Source organism: Charadrius vociferus, unplaced genomic scaffold (genome assembly GCF_000708025.1).
Source record: "Charadrius vociferus isolate BGI_N301 unplaced genomic scaffold, ASM70802v2 scaffold90, whole genome shotgun sequence".
NCBI lineage: Eukaryota > Metazoa > Chordata > Aves > Charadriiformes > Charadriidae > Charadrius > Charadrius vociferus.
The window spans coordinates 1,177,907-1,197,247 of record NW_009647222.1 but is presented as its reverse complement, the minus strand read 5'-3'; the positions used below and the strand labels follow the sequence as shown (position 1 = coordinate 1,197,247).

General features: G+C 37.2%; 1 protein-coding gene across 1 annotated transcript in view; it reads left to right on the top strand.

Moving 5' to 3' along the window:
• Positions 1-19,341, top strand: part of DCP1B (decapping mRNA 1B) — a 49,051-nt gene that overhangs the window by 13,357 nt on the left and 16,353 nt on the right. Inside the window, 2 exon segments of the mRNA XM_009879748.1 lie at positions 12,942-13,008; positions 15,243-15,381. Of these exon segments, the coding sequence (XP_009878050.1) occupies positions 12,942-13,008; positions 15,243-15,381 (206 nt within the window).

Here is a 19,341-nt window from a genome sequence, read left to right as displayed (position 1 = left end):
TTGTATGTTTTAAACTTCTTAGCTTCTTCATCTACAAAAAAACCCTTTATCTTTCTTGTTCCTGATACTTACTTGCCTTGCCTGTGACTTTTTTTTTTCCTCTTGTGTCACAGTAGAAGTGGGAAAGTAATGTTCATTAGATGCTGAAAAGACCAAGAGAAGCCATCCATCTACTTAACTCCACAGATTTACGAATTACCAGAATTATCTAAATCCTATGGTAGTGTGATCACATATATAGGAATTCACAGTACATTATCCCCAACTATTAGTATAAGTTATTAGTGTAGTTTCATATATTATACAGACTGTTCTATTTAAATAGATCCCAGCAGGTAGGTACCAGTACAGTTTGCGTGCACACAACTGGGAAATGTTGTCTTACCTCCAGGTTTGATGTAGAAGCAGTTAAGCTGAGTTTCGTGCACCAGCTTCCCCTTATACTTCGTTTCAGGTTCCCCTGGCTGGTGGTTGGGTAGCGGGTGATACGCTTGCCGAACAAAGGCTTGAAACATTTTAAAATTCCAAGGACTGTTGAAACAGCTGAATCTGAGTATATTTTCTCTATATAGTAAAGGTAAATTCCTTTCAGTCAATTGTTTCTTACTTTAGAGTTATTTTATGTAATAGCTCTGTGCAGAAGTTAAAACCTGAATGTCGCTTTAAAGTACTAACAACTCGGTCTATTAATCTAGAAACTATTTTCCAGCTCTTTGAAACCTCTGCAATATCTCTTGCATTATCCTTCCTTTCCTTGCTCTTGACTCCTAATCCTTTTCTTGTCCTCTGTGCCTTATGCTCAGTTGGAGCCTTTTCCTCCCCCTGTGGTTTTTCAGGAAAACTTGGATTGAGAAGTGAAGATAATGGGCGCCATCCACCCGTCAGCTCATCACCTCACTGAGCCATGACGATCTCTGGTTTCTGTATATCAGCACGGTCTTCTCTGATAATATCCTCTTGTGTTTGAAAAAAATAGGTTTGTCTGCTAGGGGGTGGGCTTCACTCCTGACATAGCCAGAAAAGTTCCCTTGGAATGTGAGCTTGCTCACTCGCACTCTTTTATATGTGTGTATATATATAAAAATATTTGTAACCTGCTCTCAAAACATGGAAGATAAATATGTGAGCAAGTGTATCCCACAGTGCATATACAGGCTGCTCACTTCTGTCTAGTATTGATTTAATACAGGCTCTTGAGTGCCTCATCAGCTCTCTCTTCGTCAAAACAAGCCTTAAATCGGCAGTAAACAATACTTTTCAATTACGTGAGGAAAAAAGGAAGAAACCCTTCTCAAGTATAAGATAGCATACCCTTTAAAGGACAAGGAATGTGTTCTATACAGAAACACGGTGCAACTGTTCCAGCGGAATTCCACTAAGGCTGCAAATGCAGTATTGCTTTTTTGTCTTAACTGACATACAAACTAGTAAGAGCATTGGGCGTAATGTTTGCTATCTGCTGTGCTTTAATGGTTGCAGCTGCAGCCCAGTTGATGGATTTGCAATAAAGAGCTTGCTTTAATAAAATTTAATAAAATATAAAGTGTTCATATCAATGTATTGCTTAAACATCAATCTTAAAAAAAAAAAAAAAAAAACAAAAAACCAACGAACCAAATGTGGGTTTTACCTGCTAGCTTCATTATTTTGGACAAACATGCTCCTAGGTCTTTTGGAGCCTGTTTCAGTAATCCCTTTGCATAGCAGAGATATTTGTACGAGTAAAAACATCCAGAGATCCTGTAGCTAGGGGAAAAAAAACATAAGTGATGCAAGACACATGCTTCAGGTCAGAAGTCAACAATAAAGGGACTAGGAAGATTCTTCCTGTGAATCATCTGGTGCTGGTCATTGTCTTAGACAGGATATGGACTTTTAGTTTGATGAGCTCCACCAATTCTTTTGTCTCTGTCAAACAAACTGCCTTTCTGTAAAATTTCAGTATTATTTGCTTAACAACATACAGTGTTAAATCCTCTACACAGGAATGTGTAGCATCTCTCAATGAAGACATTCATGAAACTTCATGGTAATTAGAAAAGGAGAGAAATAACGTTGGATTTTTATGTAAGGTATCATATGCCCTCCCGCAGTGCTTTGCTTCTGGGTTGGTTTTTTTTTTTGGTTGTCATCTTTCTTCTGTTTTATTCTGGTTTTGTACCTCTCTCTTTCAAATATAAAACAAAGTAGAGGTTCAAATTTGCACTGAGAGAGTTAAAAGCAGAAGGAGGGGCGAGACTGAGAAAGCAGAAAATGATTACCGATGTGTTTTATTCCTAAAGGTTTATGCATAAGCTAGTAAAATACTGCTGACTTCTGAAGCAAAATGAAATACGCGCTTTTACTTTCTGTGTGAAAATAATACAATTGCTGTAATGAAAATCACCCAATGCAAAATTCCAAATTTTTATTTGAATTGAAGTGTATCTCTATTCTGTATTCAGGGATTAGAAAACGCAGGGTATCTCCCAGCGCTGCTATTGTGAAATGTCTAGCTGCTAATATAAAACGAATTTGATAAATGTGTTTTTTTTTTTCTGTTGGATTACAGGTTTAAAATATGGAAATGCTTACTGCTTAAGAAAATTGCATTTTCTTGGTGATGAACTTGATCTCAGGAGTACATGCTGTTTCTCCCCCTGTACATATAGCCACATAGAATGTCTTGTGTGCAGGAAGATAAAAAAGTCAGTAAACTGCTAATGTTCATGGTAATCTGAACATGAACTTCAATAGTTAAAATAAATTTTTTTAAGATATACAAATATATTTAAAAAGAATTACAGCAATCAAAAGAAAAAAGCAATAAGGTAGATCAAAGAGGTTGTATTTGTATCTTCATGAAAGAAACTACTAAATTGCAACTTTCACAAGAAAAACGTCAGTCATAAAATATATTTTAAACATTTTTATTAGTACTTTAAGATTAATGATCCTTCAGTTGTCAAGCATTTAAAAAGGCAGTGGCCATATGTGAATGATAAAGGGTCCAAGGTGCAGCCATCTACTGAAATTTAGCTTGTGAGTACAGCGTGACCCTCCCCACAACTGGAGTAAACCTATTATGTGAGAACAGTGAAAGTCCTTTCTGTGCCCGTGAAATTGTATTGTATCGTTAAAAATTGTATGTACCTAAAAATTTCCAACAGCAGATAAGCAGGTGGTACTGAAGCAGATTCCAACCTACAGATAAGCAGGTGTTACTGAAGGCAACTAACAGCTGACTGTAAGAGAAGGAATGGCTACAGAGTAGTAGAGGAGAACTTTTTAATGTGTTGAATGTAACGTGTTAACAGGCTGTGGCAAATCAATAAACGCAAATACATAAAATATGCTGTAAATATGAACTAAACGTTTGACATTTCAGAAACAGTAGTTGACTTTGCCTATTTCTATATGGATTCTTTAATTCTTTTTCTAACCTTTTCAGAAGTAGAGATGGTGTTGGACAAATAAAGAAATTGCATGTCTCTAAAATGATGGCATGTACAGAGTATGCAAATGGAAAAATAGAGTTGGTTTTTTTTAATTTTGTTAATCTTGTGGTATTTCTTAGGTGCCACTTGTTATGAGAACAAGTGTGTGTACGTACATACACATGTATACAAGCAACTTAGACTTTTGTTGTTGGAGGTTAAGAATTTAGGCCAGATCTGCGAATGTATTTCCATTACTTAGGATCTGAAGGTATGCAACGGTCAGAATTAGAAACATTATCTATTGTTAAGGTTGCTTATTTTCCTCGTGAAGCCCTTTTTGAAGTTGTTCATAATTTCGTGGGAGTTAAACCATTTGGAGTGACAGCTCATCGGACTGATTATAGTAAAAATTCAGGTTTCGGGAAAAAAAACCCCATAAAATAACATGCTGTTGAATACGTATATGAGGTTAAATATTCTTCCTTCTTTTTCTCCTTCTTTTCTGTTCTACTGAAAAAAGAGCATCAGCAGGGTTGGAAAAGAACTTGACCTTGAACTTGACTAGCGCTGGAATTAGAGGTGTGCTTTGACCTTTGGCAGGTACCTTAGAGTTGTACTTTAAAAATCATTGGGAACATATTCTTAGATTTGACTAAATTATAAATGAAAACCGTGATGTTCAAATCCTGATGAGTCCTCTACCAACCATGTATGTCACATACAGTAGAGCAGGCTTTCTCCCCTGCAGGACTAAAAGCCCAGATACTTCACAGAATGGAAGGTGCTGCTTTTCTTAACCTACTGGAAGGGAGGATGGAAATAAAAAGGCTGGAGATTGAGAAGGTGAAGGCAGCTCTTCTTGCTATTCTTTAAAGTAAAAGCAAACTTTTTTTTGTCTCCAGGTTGGAAAGGCAGTGTTGTCCCTTTCTCCTTGACTGAGGAGAGCTCTTATTGCTCTTAGCTACTAGGCAGGATGTGATGTGCACAGAATCAAGAAAAGAGTGTGGTTTCTAGCTCAACCTCTTCCACTTGTGTTGTGGTTTGGGCCGGATTGGCCACTGAGACGAACGACAGATAGTGTTACATTTGTGTCAGCTTTTTCTGCTAGTAGAAGTTACGGATATATATTTAGCCTAGATTTGTGTAATGGCATTTTTATGTTATGCTCAGGTGATTCCTGTAGATCGGGGCCTGGCTTTATTTCAGTGCATCAAAGACATGTTTTATGGTTTGCTGGAGAAAGTTAGCAGAAAGTATAGGGCTCTAGTAAGTTAATACAGGTAGTAGTTTCAGATGGGCAACGAAGCTGGTGAAAGGTCTTGAGAATAAGTCTTATGAGGAGCGGCTGAGGGACTTCGGGTTGTTTAGCCTGGAGAAAAGGAGGCTGAGGGAAGACATTATCACTCTCTACAACTACCTGAAAGAAGGTTGTAGCGAGGTGGGGGTTGGTCTTTTCTCACAAGTTACAAGCGATAGGACAAGAGGAAATGGCTTCAAGTTGCACCAGGGGAGGTTTAGTTTAGACATTAGGAAAAACATCTATACCTAAAGGGTTATCAAAGACGAACAGGCTGCACAGGGAAGTGGTTGAATCGCCATTCTTAGGTGTATTTAAAAGTCTTCTAGATATGGTGCTCAGGGACATGGTTTAGAAGTGGGCCTGGTAGAGTTAGATAACGGTTGGACTTGATGATCTTAAGGGTCTTTTCCAGCCATAACGGTTCTATGTTGAGGAATTATGTTTCTTTTCCACTGAAACATTCCCTGATGGAGTTTTTTTCACAGGAAGGGTACTTTTGTTGACTGAGGATATTTGGATTTCATTTTTAGCCTTGCTGCAGACTTCTTCACTTACCTTTCTAAAGTCAGTGTCTATCACTTTTCCATATCAATAATAGAACAGTACTTTCACCCACCATTTGTTTATCTTAATAGCTCTTCACTTAGCTTTTATGCTCCTTGAGTGAGACTGTTTAATTATTTCCATTACAAAAGGCAGTGGAGCTCCAGTCTGATGTGGACATTTCAGAAGTCTGTTGTGAAATAGTAATGAGAACCACTTTTTATTGAAGAACAACTTATAAATAAAAACAATAAACGATTCATTAAGAACAACTTGTTAGTTAAGAAATAGACAGTCTGGCATCTACAGACTTCCTGCCTTAATTTCAGTGTCATGCATCATCATGATTTAAAAATTATTTGGAACTGAAGATGCAATGGCAGGGGATGTGACTGGAAAACCAGTGGTGGGGGGAAAAAAAAAAAATAAATGCACTAAGCCAGATGGATCATAACATAGATGCTATTCCTGTGTCGTGACTCAAAATTTCTTGTCGCATCAACAGAGTGTGATTTTAAGGGAAATCTTGCAAATTCAGTTTGCCTTTGGGCTCTCTTCCAAAAAGTAAAGAACCTGTTGATGGACTCTGACATCTGCTGAGCTTTATGGAAATAAAGGGATCAATGGGCTTTAAAGTTTCCTACAATACTAACATAACTTTAGCTTTGAGGCTATTTAAGGGGTGTTCTAGTGAGCCAATCTTGTTTATGTTGCGACAGAGCTGATGGTTTTTTTTCATAAAGAATTTCTGATAAATTTTGACTAAAAATCTGCCTGAAGTCAGGCTGTCACAGGAGAACCACAGACATGATTTAATAAACAGTCCACCATCTCCAAGTTGTCCCCCTTTTGCCTCATGATATTAGAAATATTTGCTGTCTCTGTCTGGAAGTCTGCAAATTGGTCACCCAACTTTCACGACTGGTAGAAGATGGCGGGGATATTTCAGGGTCCATCCTATTAGCAAAAAATTGTTTCTTGTGGTGATTTTTAGGCATAGTTCCAGGCACAATTAAACAGATGGTGGCGAGAAACTTACTGTTGACTTCAGTAGTGTTGCCAATCATTGCCCACTCTCAAACCATCTGCTTTTGGGGAAAAGGGTTTTGAGGGGCTTTTGCATTTTGTTGGGGTTTTTGTTGTTGTGTATTTTTTTGTAATTTTGGGGTGGGTTTTTTTTTAAAGATAGTTGTTTGAACAGTTCTTCCTCACTTGAATTGGACTGGTCAAGCTGAAGAACAGCTTTTTCGCTCTCCATGTGGGATCATCAGTTTACATTTAAGATGTATCTGAGCAGGATTCTTTTCCCTTTAGTAAGTGGGGTTTTTTCCTGCTTGTTCATAATATAATGTTTTAGAAGTTTGAAATAATGGAAATACCAAGTCATCTGTATCCCTGTCTATATTAGAAGTTCCGTAAGTAAGTGGATCAGGAGTTTTATCAACCTTTAAATGAAAGAACAAGTGTCTGGTGATTCAACAGGGTGGTTTTTTTCAGCAGCTTTTTAGGAATTTAAGCTAAGCTCATATCAAAATACAAGTGGTTGTTGTTTGAAAAACTCTTACCTTGCTTCAGTTTCTTGGCATTTTTGTGCCTGGGACATCATAAAAATTTTGGTTCCCCTCTAAGAACTTCCAGAAATAACAGGATATATCTAAGCTTAATTTCCATTATTTAGAAACAAATACATTTGTTTTTATATATATTGTGTACTGTGCTACTCTACACAATGTAGAGAGGCAAGATACATAAAAGTTCCAGTCATGTTGATGAGCGACATCACTATCAATACAGTATAATAGGATGAAATTTAATTTTTTTCTAGTGTTTTGTTTTTAAATACCTAAATAGCTGAGCAAAATTTTGTATTTGAAAGAATTTTAAGGCTGTAAAGAACTAGAAGAACTCTATGGCTCCTTAGCTAGCAAATACCAACATTAAGCTTGCTTGTACAACCTCTTTTTTGCTTATGGAACTTTAAATTATGTGATGGTCGTCTTTTGCAATAAGAACTTTGCTTCAGTTATGCAATAGTCTGAATGGTGTTTGTGTAAAGAGTGGCTACTTAGTATTCTGGTTTTGCCTCATTACTGATACGTGGGTGTTTGGCTTTGTTATATACCACTGAAGTTCTGCACTGGGGACAGAACTATTAATTGGTTTTTTCTTGTTGTTTTCTGTGATGCTCATCAGTATAATAACTGATAACTTGTAAATAAGCTGAACTGTTGTACCTTGCTCAGATTAGAAGTATTATTCTTCCCATTTTACAAATTGGGATCCTAGTTACAATTACAGAGATCAATTAAATGCAGGGTGTCTGACTTTAAATTACTTGGGCCTAATTTTTCCAATATATTTATCATTCATATGTTCAAAAATACTTCTTACAGACTTTAGTTGTGATTGTAAGAAGGTGGCGTTTTTGCAGGTCATGCACTCAAATCTTACACCCGGGTCTTGGACCTCAAATCAAACACTGGAAAATGAAATACACACAATCAGTGAGAGCCACTTAAGATGTCATTTCACAACTTGTGTATCATTGCATAATATCTCTGGGGCAGCGTCAGAGATGGAATTCAGGTTTCCAAGACAGCACGCAGCTGCCTTAGCTGCTGGATTTTGTATTGTCTTTCCTTTGTTGCAGTCCTCTCGCTTTATCCCACAGACCGTGATGTAGAACTTCAACAGGCAAGTCTGTTTCGCTACTTGAGCCTGAGCAAAGTGGAAGAAACATTGTATGCTTGTATCATAATTGTATAGCCAGTATCATGGACAAAGGGATCACAGTTGCATTGGAGTAGAAGAGCACAAAGTTAACATGGCATGCTTTAATTAATGTTTTAAGAACTCACAGATTAAAAATTATTATCGTGCATATAATCTACTTTGGTTCTTTTTTCAGTAGGTCCTGCAAAATGGAGGCTGCAATGTTCTATAAGGTATTAGAAAAAGAAGTGCAATCATTGATAGTTTGCTGAATAGTCAAATATTACATGAATGGTAGAAAGCAAAGAGAAAGAGTAACCAACATAAGAGTCTGGCTATCTTGTAAGAAAAGAAATTGCATTTTAATATAGCCAAGTGTGGATTTACACATTCAGAAGCGAGAGTCTAGGCTATACCTAGGGAATAAAGTCCTTAAGAAGCATGATCTCAAGAACAGAACATGAAAGTTGAAGAATCATTTTATTTATTTACTTATTTTTAATACCAGCGAGTGTACAACAGTTTCTAGGTACAGGGGAGTCTCTAGTCAGTAGTTATGTTATTTCTCTATTTATTTTTACCAAGCTTAAATATTGTATGCATTCTGTGGGGCTATAGCTTAAAAATAATGTGTTGCAAGTACAGTGAAACCAAAACTTTGATAATGAAAGCGTCTATCCAGAAGACAAAAATCCAATAGGTGGAAGCTGAAGCTAGACAAATGAAGAGTAAAATAAATAATCCTAGAGCAAATGCCTTCCTTTTTAATAGGATACTTAGCATGAATTATGAAAGTTGATAAGAAATTCTTCATCATCTTAATAATTAAATGCTTCAGATTTTGAGAGGTTAAAAATTGTCATCTACAATTCTGGTAGATAGCAGCTGTCAGCTTCTGCTTATAAATAGTATCGAGTGCTCTAGTGTTTGTGAGGACAGGAGAAATCCTTAGCCAAAAAATGAAAATTGTAAGGCAGAAGCTGTAGAATTAGCTCTGAAGTTGTGACTTAAAAATTAAATAATATACTTCCTAAAATTAAATGACTGAGCTATATTAAATGAGCTTCTCAGATTTTGTTAAATTTTTTCAGTTTTGACTTGTAACCTACCTTTTTCAAATTCTAAAAATTCTAAAGACTGATATCTCTTAATACTTACTCATTTCAAGTAGATGATCTAAGTAATTTATTTAGCTTATTGCCATTGAATATTAATTGTGTCTTGTTGATTTGATATGCATTATATTCTTCTAGTTTTGTGTAATCTTGTTAACATCATCATAACTTTGGTGCCTTTTTTTTTCTTTAATATGATCAATTAATTACTAAATCTCATTTCTGTTAGTAAATTACTTCAGAGCAGTTGAAAGTGGATGAATAGATGAGTATTGTCTTGTCAGTATAAAACTATCTCTCCTTATTTGGCTTTTGTTAACTACTTTTCATGTAACTGGTTCACTTGGTTAGCAGAAGATACTTGACTTTGATTTGTTTATTCTTTTTCTGTTTTTTACAATAATCTCTTCTTGGATAACTATAGCTGAACCTAGGCCTAAAAGTGACTTAATATTTCCTCTTTTGTGCTGCGGTAGAAAAATTTCCTTTGTGCATCTGCTATTTAGTGATTCAGTTGTGCCTCCACTGTTTAATGATTCATTTTTAACATGTGAACATTTTAGTGAAATTACCACTCTACAGATGATACTTAGATCAGGATTTCCTTTTTGTCAAACTGTCTGATAGCGATGGAGGGCGGATAAAAGTAATCTGTTTAGATTTAATCCTGATAAGACATGCAGTGTTTCCATGCTGGTAGAAAGCTTGTAGTGAAATTTGTATTGTGTGTGTATTTAGTTTTTATTAGTGGAAAGTGTGCCAGCTTCCTAGCTTAACCGTTACAGTTTGTAATCATCTTAGGTTCTTTTGCCAGTCCTGGGGTTTTATGTGTTGTCATACACATAAAAAAAATATTTTTTGCCACTTTGTATTCAACATTAATGCAAAAGATGACCGTTAATACACGTTTTTACTAGTATTATTTACATTTTTGTTTCCTTAAATGTAGGTTATAGCAGAATATACTACTGTAGTATGAATTTATGCCATGGGTACTCCAGGTGATAAGCACCAAATATGAAAACCTACTTTAGTGTCCTTTGGATACCTGGTATCTCAGTTTTCCACCAAGTCATTGCCTTCTCACTGGTACACCATTCTCCCGTGCATGCAGGGGCTCAGAGTATGTTGTGCAGCAACAAATGGAGGGGCTGTGTGGTTATTTCTCAGTGTATTTCTGCAGTGTTCATCTGTTATGGACAGATGGGGGAAGTGTGGAAGGAAGAGGAGGAGGACTGTCCGCTTCTGAAAGAGTTCACCACTGAATGGGTGAGCTGTAAGCTCAGAGGGTGGTGGGTTTTGGTCTTAGCTTGCTTTCAGCTGTGCTTCCTAGCCTGGGTTGAAAGTACCGTTTGACTGAGGTAAGAAAGTAAGTCTGTGGGTGGGTGGGTTTGAAGCTCAGCTAACGTCGAGGCTAAAGGTCTCTGGATCTGCGATATCCTGACTTAAAACTTCAGTTAAGGTGTGATATATTGTTGGGATGGTGGTTTGGTCTGGTGGGACAGGCAGTAATTAGTGTCCTTATTCTGTGATCTGAAATGGGAGTGCATTTGTTTGAATTGTATTTCAACATATTAGTTGTAGTTCTGTAAAATCTCAAATGGTGCTTCATACTGCTAATAAGTTTACTTGTGTTTGTTGCTGAGTTGAGGTAAACTAGCTCGCTTCTGCTGTTGATTCTAGTCTTTCGACTTTCAATGGCCAGAAGGACTGCAGTATTTCCATGGGACTGCCAGCTTTCAAATTTATCATATTCATAAATAGCCTATGACATATTTGATCAATTGGCCAAAAGGTGAAGCTGTTCAACCTATCTTCCATATGGGCGATGCCACTAGCTGTGGCAGACAAAAAAAAAAAAAATACTGAGAGGATGGAGCAGATGGCCAAAGTTTCATCAATACTTTTCTGCATTGGAGATTCGTTTATAACAAAGAAGAATCTTGATTAAAACAAATTTGGCTTGTCTGGGGTTTTCAATCCACTTGCTACGTTGTTGCATTAAAAAATAGTGTTACTTGTAGTATGGATAACAACAAGTCTTCAGATGTGTTTTGTCAGAATGATGGGTAGTTTTGCATAATAGGTTGGTATTCTGGAACCTTGCGAATTGTTCACACACTTTTCTACAGGTTTGCAGTTTATTATTAGATGCTTTCTGGAATGTGTTAGAATCTTAATATCTATTTAAAATGCACATTTTAATATTAATATCTGTGTTACAAAAAGGAGATTATTTGTGCAGTTCAGATCAGTTCTTACATTGCACATTTGTAGAACCACTGGTGCCTATTGTGTTATTTACCTTTTTTTAGGTGAATAATAGAAATCATCATCACACTTCTCAAAAGTTAATCATAAAAAGGACTGTACATCTTTTAAAAGTTATTTATTATATGTCTACAGGATGGCTGTTGGTTTGTGGTTTTTTTAGGCTTTTCAACAGGATGCTGTAATAAACAGTTCAACCATTTTTAGCTATGTAAAAGACAACACATGGCTGAAAAATTTGAGGGGGAATGGAGATAAGTATTACACTTGTGTCTTACAAACAGCTGCACATTTGTTTTCTTTTCAAACATTAACAAAGCCAACTTATACTTCACATGCAACGGTTTTGGTTCTGTGGAATTGAAGAAGTGATTGCTTTTGGATTCTGCTAATATAAGGAAATATTACATGATCAGAGTCAGTGTTGCAAGTGTTTCTAAGCAGGTACTCAATCCAGTTATGCCCCTTTCAAATAAAATGTAGCTCTTACTATGTTTGAAGACACGTTAGGAATTGTCATTTCTTAGATTAAGGGAAAACTCTTGCCTGCAGTATGGTGGGAAGGGGAAGGGGGAAGAAACACAGCGCTACCTATTTGCTACCATATCATGTAAAGGGAACATCGATGTCACAAAAGGTTGTGGTGATAGAGAGGGAAAGATCTGTGTTAACCCTTTAAGTGCTTCCCCCCCTTTTTCTCACAGCAAACTTGTGCCTGAGGTTACAACTAGGAGACTTACCCTGGCAAATGTAGACAGATTGCTTTGAGACAGTGTTGTAGATTTATTCCCAGGCTGTCTTACAAGAGCTATATAACATGGTCGTGAGTGGGGGAAAAAAGCTCCCTGTTTATTATAGTGGAAGCTGTGCTAACTACAGTTTCATTATGGCTATTACCATCATGGTGGTTTCGTCAGCAGTGCGTACGTTTGAGAATCTTGGACTACTAGTAAATTTAAATCCGTTGTTGCTGTGCAAAGCTGCAGGCACTTACGTTAGCGAAGGTCTGAACTTAGATATAGATTTTCTAATCCTGGGGTTGGCTACAGATAATTACTTCTTCAGTGGTGAAAATAATGGGCAACATTATAGGAAATCTGCAGGGAGGCAGAGTTGTGTTAGTACTCCTCTAACAACTTTGATGATATATAAGATAGACCTGAATGTAGTTGAAAACTAAATAAATCTTGCTTGCTTATATATGCGTGCAACACTACCTGCAGTACACTAGCCACTGGAGTCTAATGGATATGATATGACAACTGAAAAAAAAATTGACAGAGGAAGAGGTTTTAAAGAAAAAAAACCCTCTCATTTAGTGTTCTGAAGAAAAGGATCAAATACCTCTGCCTTTATTGAAAGTTCAAGAGCTTGTAATTTACATCCTTAGAGATTTGCCTTTGATCTTTTTTTTATTATTATTTTGAAGGATCTGAGGTGTCATTTTTATGTTTATGGATGGGGAAAACATAAGACAGAAATAAACCTAAAAATTCCTTTACAGGTCACTTTTAAATATCTACCAGGTAGAATTGCTGTTTGAGAAGATGCTCATAGTTTGTGTTTGATGTGCATTTACAGTGTCCATATATGGGATTTGGTTTTATGATAAGGAAGAATGCCAAAGAATTGCAGAGCTCATGAAAAAGTAAGTGATGGGTAACAAGACTTCTTGTGCTTTTTTTATGTATGTATTTCTGTACATACATGCACATTATATTCCTAGGATGGTCATACCTTTCTACTTTAAACCTATTTTTATAGACTCTATTGCAAATAAAATTGTCACACACCTGCATTTTGTATAATCAGAAGTAAGTCACTGTATTGCAATACTTTTTCATAATTTACCACGCAGCTTTCCAGCTACATCAGAGCGTAACAGTTCATCTGGTTCCAGCTACATCAGAGCGTAACAGTTCTGATCTATTTCCTGATGAGTCAGAGATTTGTTTTGAAGAATTGTATTCTTTGGGGTTTTAATATATTTTTCAGTTTGGGGAGGGTTTGTTTTTTTTAAATGTTTCTGTTACCATTTTTTGTCCCTATATCAATGTAAGTGTGGGCTATCATGAAGGCATACTGTAATAATACAATTTCTGTGGGTTTTATCCTGTTTCTACATCGTGGCTGAATTCCTGCTTCCTCATTTCTTAGCAGTATGCACAAAATTCACTTTGATTTTGGAATAGAAAGCAAGACTTTAATTAGCTTTTAATTCATTACTTTTATGTACATAATAATATTATTTTATACATGTTATACAATCTTTAATTTTGCAGTCAAGTCAGAGAGTAAAATTTCAAACAGAACTGTATTCTCAGCTGTATTTTAATTTAACAATTTCATGGATAGTTTTTTCACTGTCACTGCTTTCTTCACATGTCCAGGATGGACAGGGCTCATTCTTCTGCTGTTCCCTCTGGTTGGCCTAATGATGGGCTTGTTTGCGATGATCCCTTTCTTAGGACCATATTCTGCAGGTTTTCACGTTTGTTTGGAGGAGGAAGGAGCTGAAGTCTTACAGATTTTTATCAACATACACAATCTAAATTTTTAGAGGTATAATGTGGAGGATATGGTGAAGCGCCCCAATAGGAATGGGCAGAGGTTGGATATACCGGTTGCCTCGGGTATATAAGGGTGGACATATCGTCATGTCACAATTCTTTTAAGGGACAGGAGGAGGGATGACGCAGAGCCAGGTCTTTGTCATCCCAAGAAAAGCCATGGGAGGCGGATACAGTCAAGCTGACAGCACTAGGTACTAACAGAGCGCAATGTAAAGGCACTATCAGACCGTTGAATCTCACCTTTTAAGGTCATCTGTCCCCATCTTAACAGCTTCTGTAGCCAGAAGCATGCTGAGGAAGTGACGTCAATTTTGATTGCCAAAGTTACCAAGTGCCCAAAAGCCCATTTATGTGTCCTGCAGTACAAGTCCAAACAAGGCTCATCCTCGCACATCTTGATCCATAGCAAAGTGCTTTAACTCTTGTACCACTACGTTCCAGATAGGTTTTGTTACAAAATATTGGATGGGAAGGTAGTCATGTTACCTCTGTATCTCTTTTTAAAGTAATACCTGCTGCTTTTCATTTTGCAGTGACAAAGCATTGTGAAACACAGACTGTGACAATGGTGGGGGTTTGTTTAGGGTTTTTTGTTGGTTTTGCTGTATATCCGACAGCTCTAAAATGAGTCAGTTGTGACCCAAGAAATAATTGATGGGGATAAATTTACAGAAATAAGCAACGAACCCTAGGAAAACCAGATTTTTGACAGCTAATTTTAGTTAACTAGCTCAAAGTTTCAGTTGGTGGTGATTAGGTACTCTCAAACTGGTAATTTACTACAATAAAAACTAGTTTTCAGAGGATTCATGCAATTGTAAACCACGTGTAGTGGTTTATAATAGCAGTGTTGCATATAGATAAAAAGTACCCTGTCGCTCAGCCAATTGTCTGCATGTTTTAATTCTCAGCATTCTACAATAATAATAAAACAGCTGGGGCAGGAAATTGGTCATTTTCTAGTTGTTAATGACTGATTTGTGTGTGTTTGCCATCCTCCACCACCAGCAGAACTGAATAACACTATAAATTCCCTGCTCCTTCTGGGTGTAGAAATTGTGACTGAGTTACAGATATTTTAGTCTGTGGCCAAGCCTCTTCAGGACTGGAGAAAAATAATCTCACACCTGGTCAAACTATGTTTTAATATAGATATTTTAACAGAGATTTTTTTACATGTTTTAGTGTAGATGGGGAAAAATGAAAATATTTGAGTTTTGATTAATTATTGTAAAGCAGTTGTGGTTAAACTTTTTATATTTTAACTGGTTTTTGTCTTGTATATTCTCCTCTCGCCTCCAACTTTCAGCCTAACTCAGCTTTAGGAACAATTCAAAGCACAGGAAGGCACAGGAACAGGAGTGTCCCCAATGATCATGAATTCTGCTAATAACAAAGAAGTGGATATATTACGGATGCTTACGAAGGCCAAAGACGAGTATACCAAGGTAAGACTTGCTGTCTAGAGAAAGAGGACGTCTTTCTGGTGATACTGTGATACCAACTTGCTCACGCTTTACATTTTAAAACATAAAAGATTTGGGTTTGTTTTGTTTTTTGAACAGTTTTACACAAAGTGAAACTGGTTTTGGACAGTGTCCTCTCTCATTTTGTGTAAAAGTGGCTGGTAGAAAAGTTTTGTCAGAATTTGCTAAAAATTCAGAAGCTATTTAATGCTGTCAATAAAAACTTCTGAAAGGAGAACATGTGTGTGATTGATTCTTACCCCCCTAGCATTCCACTAATAACAAGTCAAAAATTACTTTTGTTTTGACCCTTAGACTTCCTGTGCTTATTGCATATTGAGCAGCACCTGGAAGTTGTATCCTCTTTCTGGGGGAAGTATTCAAACCTGCTAATAGTTTCTGTGGTTTGTACAAATAACTTCCTTCAGAGGAGACCTTTAACAGTGAAGTTACTGCTTTTAATTGTGGTTGTTAGCTACTTTCAGACACTAATGGAAGGAAATGAAAAGGTTGAAATGTAGTATGATTTCAGCCCATGTGCTGCTTTGGTCTTCTGAGGCTTCTAAATAAAGAAGTAACTAATGGACTAATAATGTTCTCTGTTATTGAGCAATCAAAAACGTTTTACTTTGGGGAATAAAAATCTAATAATTTTAACTAGTCATATATATGCTGCAAATTGTTACAGAGCCTGCAGGTTCCTACTGCTGTTTCCTGTATTTCCTATGTGTTGTCATGCAGTAATAAAGCTCTTAAGTGTTCTGAGTCTAGAAATATGTATCTTAAGCAATTTAAAGAGAGAAAAAGGTGGGGTTTTTTTCTGAAATGTAGCTACCAATAAGATCCTCAGAAAGATAATAGCAAGTTATTTGAGTTACAGTGAAATGTATCCCTTTTTGATGTGGTATAGCTTCTTTTGAAGCTTAGGAGCTACATATTTTCTGTAATAGGGATTTAATGTATAATAGTGGACAAAAACCACCAAAACCTGTTATCTTTTCTGTGTTTTAATACTGAATCAGTATTTAGTCCTGGCATAAGAGAGTTGATTTGAGATATTATGAAATGTTTAAGCAGTTTTCATTAAATAACCTTAAAATACTGTAAATGGAAAACTGGAAAAATACTAGGCTGTCCTCAGATTCTATGAGAAGGAGGTAATAAACCTAAAGAAGTTAACTTCCATTTCTACATGAGCACACAGAAAATCAAGACGAAGGAGAGGAAATTCTAGAAGATCTGTTTAAATAATAGTGTCTTTAGTTTTTTCCCTTCAGATAAGATCTTTTGCAAATCTGCTTCTTACTTCATCTTTAATCTTTCTGCATTTGAGGGGTTGCTAAGGAAATAACATGAAAACGTCCTCTTCATCTGGAATACGAATACAAAGAGTATCTGACCTCTTAAGAACTGGATATGTGTTTTTTCTGGTTTTGTTAGTAATATAAAATTAAGGGTGTGATAAATAAGGGCAATGACAACCATTTTAGTATTTAATGGCAATATATTTCAGAGCAGTCATGCTTTTTGGCTGCTTGATTTTCTTCTACTTCCTTGCCAGTGTATGTCGTATGGCTTACAATGCTAATGTGCTGAAATCGCATTCTGTGTGGTTTCAGAGAAGAGAGTGTTTGGAAGTGTAGAATAAGAACATCAATTTTCAAAGCATCTAAGGTATTTTGCTCAAATTTTAAGTCCTAGGATGAGGGGGTTTTTTTTGAAGAGTGTAAATAACTTTGAAGGGTATAGCTTATTCTCAAATAAGATAAACATTTAGAGGTTACATGAAAAATAAAATACATAACCTACCCCCTCCATTTTTATTAATGGAGCTTTAAGTTGCTAAACTACTAAAGTATTTCTTGAAAAATGTACTTCTAATGCATGCTTGCCGCCTTTTGATTTCTGGTAAGAAGTGGTATTAGCAGGCCCCACAATGATAGCTGGGGAGACAAAGAGTTGGAGAGCTGCTAGAGTACAGAACAAAGCATGACAAAATGTGTTTCTTTTTAACCATTGTGCTTTGTCAAGCTCTGGTTTTAGCTCTGCGCTTCTACAGCGTCTACCCATTTACTACACCATCTTTGATCTATTAAAGATCAGATTAGGTGAACATTCTCTGGCTGGTTCATGTGCCCCAAATAACTGAAGCTTGCTTCTTCATTACTAAGAACACGCTACCATTTGATAAGAATGTCATTTGTGGTAGCGAGCAAGCATGGCCTCTGGACTTCTATTTCTTTTCTTTGCCTGCTGCTTTACTATCTTTTCAGCAAAATGTTCCAGTGGTACTGCCCTGCCCAAACAAGAATATAGTTTCTAAGTTTTCAGGTGCCTTCGCTTTTGATTTGTTAACAGTGTGAAAGACTTGATATTAGGATCCAGGAGGCCTAGCTTTCCTGAGGGCACTGTGCTATACTCAGCCTGGATGATGCAGAGTATACGCTACTGTTCTTGAACAGTCTGAATTGGTTCTGTGTGTCTCACTTAAGCAGGGCTCTGACTGGAAATCCTTGCTGCTACTGCTCTTCTTTGGGACAGTTCTTGTCCTCCTTAGCGCCTCTCTTCTGCAGAGCATCTTGTATACTTTTATGTCACTCTTCATTAATGTCATCTTTTGGCTGCTTTACATCAGCTAGGTAGAAATCCTTATTTTCCAGGGCTTTTTAGCTCTGCACTCAAACTCACAGAATCACAGAATGGTCAGGGTTGGAAGGGACCTCTGGAGATCATCTAGTCCAACCCCCCCGCCAGAGCAGGGTCACCTACAGCAGGTTGCACAGGACGGCGTCCAGGCGGGGTTTGAATGTCTCCAGAGCGGGAGACTCCACAACCTCTCTGGGCAGCCTGTGACCGTGCTCCACTACCCTCAAAGTAAAGAAGGTCCTCCTCATGTTAAGATGGAACTTCCTATGGTCAAGCTTGTGCCCATTCCCCTTCGTCCTATCACTGGACACCACTGAAAAAAGACTGCTCGCATCCCCCTGGCATCCTCCCTTTAAGTATTTGTAAGCATTAATAAGATCCCCCCTCAATCTTCTTTTTTCTAGACCCAAGTCCCTAAGCCTTTCCTCATATGAGAGATGTTCTAATCCCCTAATCATCTTCGGAGCTCTTTGCTGGACCCTCTCCAGCAGATTCCTGTCTTTCTTGAACTGAGGGGGCCAGAACTGAACTCTTACAACTTCAAAGTTCTCTTCATCACTTTCAGCATAGGCATCCATCTACAAAGCTCTTTTAAATTCCATCGCATCTTGGCTGACCTTTCTTTATCAGACCGTCTAGGATCTCCTTCTGCTTGACAGGTCTTTGCAGCTCACGTATCTCCAAGTCAGGTTTTTGCTACAGAGCATGATATGGGGATGTGACGTGGTATTTGCTTCAGGAAAACTGCAATACTGAGGCACCATGCTTGTCCGTTGTCTGTTTCCTTTCAGAATGTCCTGTTCAGCTAGAGCTTCATATTGTACAGGTAGACTATGAAATCTCACAACAGAGCAGTTGTTTGCCTCAGATGTCTCTGACTAAACCAAACTTGCCTAAAACATCCTCAGTGCTGGTCTTGTTCTTTTTGATTGATGTTCACCACATATGTCTTGTCTTTTTTTTTTTGTTCTCCAATGTTGCTTAGCCTTTCTTTGACTTGACCTTAGATCCTTTTGATTTCTTACATATCTTTTGTAGGAGCATAGCTTTGAACAAGACGCGTGACTAAAGGACAGAGCGGTGAAGCAAGATGTAGTAATCACGTGTGGTAGCTGATGAATACTCTTCTGGTTCTATCACTAAAGAGCATGGTGACATTTCTTTCATGCTGCTTTTTGTTGTTTGATGATGATCTGATATCTTCTTTACCTGTCCACCCGACAGTTGCTTAAAATATCATACTGGTGCTCCTACTTTACTCATCAGCAAGGCCATGCAACCCATCTGACAAAATGA